This window comes from Haliotis rubra, unplaced genomic scaffold (assembly GCF_003918875.1).
Source record: "Haliotis rubra isolate DU_JTF1 unplaced genomic scaffold, ASM391887v1 Scf37, whole genome shotgun sequence".
NCBI classification, from domain to species: Eukaryota; Metazoa; Mollusca; class Gastropoda; order Lepetellida; family Haliotidae; genus Haliotis; species Haliotis rubra.
The window spans coordinates 1,352,675-1,361,401 of NW_025767046.1; the positions used below are offsets into that span (position 1 = coordinate 1,352,675).

Sequence of the window (8,727 nt, forward strand, 5' to 3'; positions counted from 1 at the left end):
TTTCATGAAACAGAAGTCTGACATGACAGTGTAAATGATTCCTTCACTTGTTCTGAGAATTCCGAAGCATCCACACTGACTCGTACATTACAGTGGTCATCTAACACTACCGTCTGTGGATGGGGGTGTCAGATGTTTTAGGCACAGAAACATTGTATATAGATAAACCAATATTTTAATGAGGTGTGGAGTGACTGTTAAGCTCTATGAGTAGTTTCACAGTTACTGATGATATCACCCTGTGATCACACACGCTGGGGTCGCGCCTGAATTGGCTTGCCACGGTGATTGAAGTAATTCGGGCGCTTCACTTAGTACCGCAGAGCGCACCAGTCACACGTTCAGTTACGTCTTTGTCTGATTACACCAATTGTTACTGAGGAAATGAGTTTAGTGTTGTACTTGTATTGTTGTACTTGTATTGTTGTACTTGCAACAATAACTAATATCATGACTTTGTTTATCACCATTGTATCAGTCCAACCTCACAACAAAATGAGGCTGAAGGTTAAGCAGTTATCACTCACAAGGCCCTCCATCCTTGGGACTCATGGTATTTTTTGTTATATTATTTATTAATTAGGTCTTCAGACGACAGTCTGGAAGACCTACTGTTTTTACCCGAATGTTTTTCTTATTATTATTTGTACGTTTTTTGTACCAGCTCTCCTGAACTAACCCCTGGGTCGATTTCGATGAAACTTTCAGGAATGATAGCCTGTAGGCTGAAATTGATACAATGTTGAAAAAATCCCGACTTCCGGTAAGGGCAGATAACCCAAAACGTCAAAATCTTTGAACCCCAATATCTCCAAAACTAGAAGTGTTAAGTTGACAAAATTTTCACTCGATGTAGACATCTTCATCCTTTATTGATTCAATGCATAAAATAAGTCGGGCAGCAGATGAAATTTTCCGCAATTTTGGAAAAACTGAATTTTTGCCGATTTTCGCGTTTTGACGGTGCCTGTGTTTAAAAATCTTCTTCTCCAGAACGGCAAATAGTACAGTCGTGTTCGATACGCCGTTAGAAAGCCCACACACTGGACTACAAAATTTGCACAAGGAATATCGATATCTTGAATGGTTTTGGAGTTATCGCCCTTGGAAGCCGGTGAATTTTTCTAAGAGGCATTTTCATAGGGTTAAAATAAATGTCACAACACAATGGATTTCATTTCCCAAAGTACCAATCTGTAGATAATTGAATGGGAAACATTTCTGCTTCAGATTGTTATTATGTAATAATCAATAATTACGTCACAATTACGACACAAACACAAACATTGCGATTTTTCACATTTCCGCACGTTTTGACGGTGCCTGTGTTTCATAATCTTCGCCTCCTGAACGGCAAATAGTAGAATCGTGTCTGATATATCGTTGAAAAAGGTTGCTAAAGCCATGTCGATATCTTCAATAAATTTGGAGTTATCGCCTTTGGAAGTTGGTCAATTTTGTCAAAACGCATTTACATAGGGTTCATATAAATGTCATAGCTCTGCGAAAAAACAACGGATTTCAGTTTTCAAGGTACCAAACTGTAGATACTTCAATGGGATACATTTTTGCTTCACATTATTGTTATGTAAAAGTCAATAATTACGTCACAATTACGACACGAACATTAGGATGTTTCGCATTTTGCTCTTTGGGCATTGGAAAACGAGGAAGCGGTGATTGTTGCTAGATTTTACTGACGCTTCTAGCTGATGAGCAAAATAGGTGAAAGAAGCGTCAGTAAAATCTAGCAACAATCACCACTTCATGGTTTTCCAATGCCCAAAGAGCAATGCGCTTGACTTTTTGACCACAACAAAGTCTCCAACATTTACCAGTTATCTCTCTTTTTGTACATGCCTGTATATTGCTGAATTCCTTTGCTTTGTTTGACTGTGCGTTCCTGTTTGTTAAAATCTAGCAAAAAACTCCACTTCCTGGTTTTCCAATGCCCAAGTTGATGTTGAGTTCGGTTTTACGTCACATCGGCGTAATTCCAGCCATATAGTGACGAGATCAAGTTGGAGTTTTACAAATTTTAAATACAAAGTCCAAAAAAGAGATTTTTACATATTTTACAAGTGAAAAATGACACAGCACCAAACTAAAAAACAAGCAATCTGTGACTCACATTACACAGTTATAATTTATGGTACAGGTCAACTTCCCTCAGGTAGCTAACAATCAGATGCCCGCTCACGAGGGAAAACAGATCTTTCAGGTTTATCGCTTCATAATGTGAATCTGTTATAGTCGAAAAGTTCACGCAGTCAAGCTGTATATGCTTGATGGTGAACGCTTTGAATATTGCAAGAGACACACATGGGAGGTCCATCCCCATCCGTTTTCAGCAGATAGTCATGAGTAAACCGACTGTTGCCAATACGACATCGTCGTAAAATTACCTCACCACGTCTTGACTGACAACCCAAGTATGTATAACCAATTGCTGGCTTTCCAATGCCCAAAGAGCAATGTGCTTTTGGTAAAAACTGGGACTCCAGCAGTTTGTTTACCAGTCTGACTGTGCAAGGATCGCGCGAACCCTTTCTGCTACATCATCATGATTGCAGGAATCCAGCACATAAAAACTCAATATCTTATACATTTAAAACAGAATAAAACTTCACACACAAACAGCAGTCGTACTTTCAAATCATCTTATCTGCACCACAGAATTTTTTGAATGGGTGTTTCACAAATGCACTATATACACACATAAATCTATGGCTGTTTCGCAAATGCAATATATGCACATAAGTCTATGCGTGAAATAGCTACAATCATGGCGATTCCAGAACACTAATCGTTTTGACCGTAGACCCAAGGACAACGGAGCTACGTCCTGTCAATGATGCAACAATTTCTTCTCCAGAACTTCTTAAAAGGTACATCACCCCCGCGACCCCGGCTCCATTTCACCGATCTGCTCTCGTGTCAAAAACGTGTTCTGCCTGCGGTTTGGTTGGTTTCTAGCCCTTAAATACACTTCAAACACCCGTAACTCCGTGCATTAAAATGGACGCTCCAGCTGCCGTCCAAAGAAACAGTACAAGTAAAGGTAGCCACGGGGAGTGTATGGGGAAGTCTGAAGACCGTCAGTATTGCCCAGGAGGCAATCCTAGTTGTATTTATATATATTCATATAGCGCTAATATCCAGATCACCTGCTCAAAGGCGCTTTGTTTTTCCCTCGATCATTGGATGTCAGTCTCAAACGGCACAATGTATTATCAATCTCAACCCCTGGGAATCATACAACTCTTGCAGCCCATCCTTACCAGGTGCCCATTCACAGCTGGGTGGACTGGGACACGTAGTCACAGTATTTTTGTCCAAGTTTACTGCACGTTGGTGTAGCCGCAACTAGGTGTTTGCACCTATTCATGTGGCTACCATCTGGTCATATACCAGCGGATTCATGGGTTCTTTTAAGTGCACGGGTTGTGTACTGTACACTAGGGGTTGTGACAACGCTAAGAGTCTGCAGGCAAAGTTGACTCCAAGGTTTTTACACCCAGTCACAGGTTGGCTCGATCGGTCACCTCTCGCTGGATCACTAGCCTGGCGCCTCAGCCAGCTCGATTTGAATGCTTAAACTAAAGGGTTCAATATATTGTGTTTCTTAAAAGGCAGGATAACCAAAAATACAATCAAGTAATGATGGCTGACGTGATATTTATTGCTACATACATGGTGGTATTTTCATAATACTTGACAGTCAATAAAATACCAAGATGTATGAGAAAACATAGATACTGTCATCAGTTGCATAAAAGTGACAGAAATGTTTTAGCAAGAGGGTAAAATAGAACTTTCTCTAACAGTGTATGTTACATGAAGACTATAATGATTACACTGTCATCCCTGCACACCTCACTACATGGGCTGTAATGATTCACACAGCAATTCATGAATTCAACCATATCACTTCATGTATTCAATTAGTTATTCATGATCATAGAAATGAATATTCATGAATTTTAAAAAAACGTTCAGTTTTCATTTGAATTCAGGAGTTCAACTCAAATGGATACTGTAAACATGGTCACTACATTCAAATAATTATTCTGCTGTTGTTTCAAAAAATAAATTGAATATTACATCAACTGCTCACTTGATATCATATTCGTTACCCAATATATGTGACATGTATCATATTCGCCTCATAGCGGATTCGTTGCAGCCCTAATAACTACTAAACCAAGTGCCTGTCCCTTATACCCACACAGGATGAAAATTACATTGTTCTTTCTTCACTTGATGAACTATGCTTTGCACATGGAAAACACTGCCAATCAAATGTGCTTAATTAAATCACATCCCTAAATAGTTCACGTAAACAGATAAAAGTTTTCTTTGTGAACATAAGATATAAAATGTCTCCTTCATACTTTGTGAAAATTGCATGAAAAGATAATAACCAATTAACTGTTGCCTAAATTAGCCAGTATGACAGACAATTAATACAATGGACATGAATAGCCTATTTTCAGCAAAAAGTCATTAAACAATGGACTCCTATTTACAGATGATATCTTTATTAACACAAATGAGCAACTTCTGCAGAAAGACAATAATTGTTGATGACATGCTGTTTCATAATGACAATGTTTACTAGACGTTGATGTCAATAACACTTCCACTTGACTGACTGACTGAGTATGGTTTTATGCTGTTTTTAGCAATAATCCAGCAATATCATGGCGGGGGACACCAGAAAAGGCTTCACAAATTGTACCCATATGGGGAATCGAACCCAGGTCTTTGGTGTGACGAGCAACACTCTAACCGCTACGCTACCCCCGCCTCACTTCCATCTGAGATACATTGATGATTAAATATTTTAATTAAAAGTTTGTATTCAAAGTATTTTTCAATTAAAATATTCTAGAAAGGCCCATTGACCTTCCAAACAAATCAGTGACATTTCTTGTTTAGACATTATATTCTCCTATTCAGATGCTGCATATATTAATACACAAAAATGTTATAATAAGTTTAGTTTGCAGGAAAAATATTTTTGTATGATTTAAGTTATTATCAAACAACAAAACCAGACATATTGTCACTGATAACAATGGCAGTGAGTGAACACATACATTCCAACATTGATTTTTTGACTATTTACAACAAAATTACATAAAATTTAATAGGAGTTTATGATGATGTTTCATACACAAAGTAATGAATCAAAATATTTCACATCCATGACATAAAACTACATATTTTTTTCCACTTTATATCTTTGTGTCTATATGTCAATGTCTATACTATGACACTGACATTTAACATAAAACACAAATCCCTCCATCTTGCATGTTGCAGCGACGCATCTAGTACTGTAAGAGTTCTGTCCCTTGCAGGAATTATTTGGTCCAGCTCACTTTGGGAATATCAAAATGTTCTGTCAATGTATCCAAGTGCTTATTTAATTTCTGAAACAAAAATCAGACACATAATAGGTTACTACATACATATAAACATATATGATCATTAACTTATCAACATATTTATTTTACACCAGGGTTGTCTAGCACAATGTGACATGAGTGTGCTCTTTTAGATCTTTTCAACAAATTCAGCTGATGGTTATACACAGCATTGTAACTTGTACTACAGATTCCCGAAAATATCAATACTTTCTCTTATAATTCAATTTTAGTCGTAGCAACTTGACACACATGTGAGAGCGAAAGACACAACCTCATTTCCATACTTTGTGGCAATTCCATAGAAACTGCAAACATTAATCAAACAATTGGCATCTAAGATTACATTGTATTTCAGACCAACAACAAATTTGGACTTGATGATTAAACAATACATATTGCTGATTACTTGGACCTGGGACACCACCCTCACATCCACTGGTATTATCTACAAGATCTTGCGACCTTGACCATGTTGACTGAAGTTTCATTATATTTTACTATATGTAGTCCTGGAACAGTATTGACACAAGTCACATATCCATCTGTGTATTATTTACAGAAATCAAAATAGGATTAAAGCGCTTACACATGGTGTTAACACCACCATTATCCTAACTTCTATGCTCTAACATATGACAACATAGTTCTATCTAGAAGATATTTTTCAAATGTGGTAATGATAAAGAATATTCTCCTATTAGAAGCGGATAAAATCACGATAATGTTCTTTTGCCATTAGTAACCAGACAAATCTCTGATGAATATGTAGGATAAAGACATCCGACCTAAGACCACTTGTGACACCCTCTACACAAGTTCATCATGGCCCACTAGCACAAAGCAATTTGTGATATTTAGGATGGCAGTCAGCCAATATCCTAGAAATTGAAATCATCTGAAACCTTTATTGTTTCTAGTTATATGTATATGTTTTTATCAATGACCACAGCTTCCTTAAATGTACTTCAGCTCAAATTACTGTTCCAGGTCACTGACTTCTAATCTGGAACTGATCATGTAATACACAGTGTTGTTATCTTCTTGTGATTTTTATTTTTGTCCAAGCAACTCAGAACTGAATGGGTAATATGTGTATGAAAAGATGCAAATCTGAACAAATTTTCAGCATATTTTTCTGTCTGCTTGTACATGACCACTAAATGATATAGAGAAAATCTCTAAATAGAGTTGAACAGCCCCTTCCCCCAACTTTCAGAGTATGTTTTGCATAGATAAAACATATACCAACATGTGGACTTGAATTAAAAGTTTCATTTCATCATATTAATTTATAATTACCAGTAAGCCTCCCTCTCTGCCTGCCTATAGCTATTGAACTTACTGTGATCAATTATCTGATATTGTGTGTCCATTTCCGTTGGCTGCTAATTTGAGTCAAATGCATAATTAACTCTAATTAACATAATTAACGAGCAATGTGTTATTCTGTCCTTGTTGTTCAGTCACAAGCTGAAAACATTTCTATTACAAATTAGACAAATTGTTTAATACTTCAGCTTACCATTATTTGTTCTTTATGACTGGTACTAGCCTTCTCTAGAATCTGTTCAGCTTGCTGTAAACAACCAAACACATGGCAACATATACAATGTTAATGAAGAGTTGAATAACATATTGATAAATGATTTCATATTTAGTTGTTATCTTACATGTCAGACATAGTTACATCAACAAAGTTCAATCATTCCCAAAAATTCACTCATGTTGAATACAAGCAGCAAAATTATGCATATTGTTACAGTCACAGATTTTTCTATACCTTCTCAGTGGCCAACATTTGGGCCACATCAGTAGCAAATATCGTTACAAATGCAGAGTGGAAATACACATTTTTGAATTTATGTTCATATATGTAATGTATCACAAATTTTATGCCTTTATAGAGATAACCTGTTCTACACTGGTACCAGGAACAAAAAACAACAACAGAGCTACTTGGAATACAATCTTCAAGTAAAATGTATAAACACTTCTTAACTGAAGAATAACTGAACTTCCATAACACACCAATTTAGAATAAAATAACAATCCCCACAACAAATTTATGCCAGAGGCAAATACTTTGTAATACTTGCTAAATCCCAGGATATTATTTAATGTACTGTTTCGTTAATCACATTCTAAATTCTATTCCTTAGATTAAAACAGTTTTAACTCCTATTGGGATTAAAGGTAAGAATATAGACCCCAGACAGCCTATGCTTGTCATAAATAGCAACTAAATGGATTGGATATGGTATAACATGGTTATTTGACTGAGTCCATGACATCATATTCTAGCTGAGTGATTGATACCATGATCATGATGATGTCAATCATGAGTATGTCTGGTTGAGACTTAATTATTTTCAGACCATCTTCATACACCTGGGATATTGTAGTGTGCTATTAAACTAAGCAAGCATGTTATAATGCTACATAGTATACTTAAAACACATGGAGATTGGTACATCTATAGTAAAGATTGATTTATTATCAAAAGATGAGAGTAGTTTGTTGAAACAATTACCCTTTTTTCTTTGACTTTTTCAAAAGCAAGCTCAGCTTTAGTTTTCTTGGCAACATACATCCGAGGTGTGCTGGTGGTTGGTGATGTTTGCCCTTTTCCCTCATTTTCTAAAGAAAGCTCCAAAAGTTGTTTTTCCTTGTCTTTGTCCTTGCTCTTCTTTTTCTTCTTTCTGAGCATGAAAATAAATATGACACCGTCATTGTCGATACACCTCTTCTACCTAAGAAGTTTTTAACAGCATAGAAAACACCATGTTTTATTGGGTTAACACTGATACATCTTGACACAATACATGTCTTGTCTAACAATGGTGTTATTAAGATCAGGTTCACCTACCAATACCATAGTCTGTTAACGATCGAAAACTGAACAAATATTACTAGTCAGCGGTAAAGGGATGCATATTGTGGTTGTTTGACATTTTACTAAGACCGTTGCACAAAGAAAACAATGAAACATATATTCCTTGATATTTTGTACACGCGTAAAGCTTACTTTTTGATGGAATGATCAGATACACCCTTGAGATTGAGGCCACCAGTTTGTACGCTGTCGTAAGCAGACATTTTGTTGACGATTCTGAGATAACGCGAGAAGAGGGAGGTTGAGTTTTCGATAGACATCTACTTCTCATTCTTTAACAGAATGACACAGTTATCTATAAACTCTTGGTATATATATAGTATTATAATATTTATTGATATAAGTTAATATTGATATGAATATTATGTGCGTATAGTTTACATAGCTATTTTGTATAAT

At 36.2% G+C, this 8,727-nt stretch overlaps 1 protein-coding gene across 1 annotated transcript; it reads right to left on the minus strand.

The window, feature by feature from the left end:
- Positions 1–3,661: 3,661 nt before the first annotated feature.
- LOC124285870 (protein FAM32A-like) lies at positions 3,662–8,569 on the minus strand. The gene is made up of 4 exons (XM_046722149.1): positions 8,461–8,569; positions 7,966–8,134; positions 6,958–7,011; positions 3,662–5,438 (listed from the first exon to the last, which is right to left on the minus strand). The coding sequence occupies exons 1-4, from the start codon at positions 8,529–8,531 to the stop codon at positions 5,370–5,372; spliced, it is 363 nt and encodes a 120-aa protein (XP_046578105.1). The 5' UTR covers positions 8,532–8,569; the 3' UTR covers positions 3,662–5,369.
- Positions 8,570–8,727: the final 158 nt, after the last annotated feature.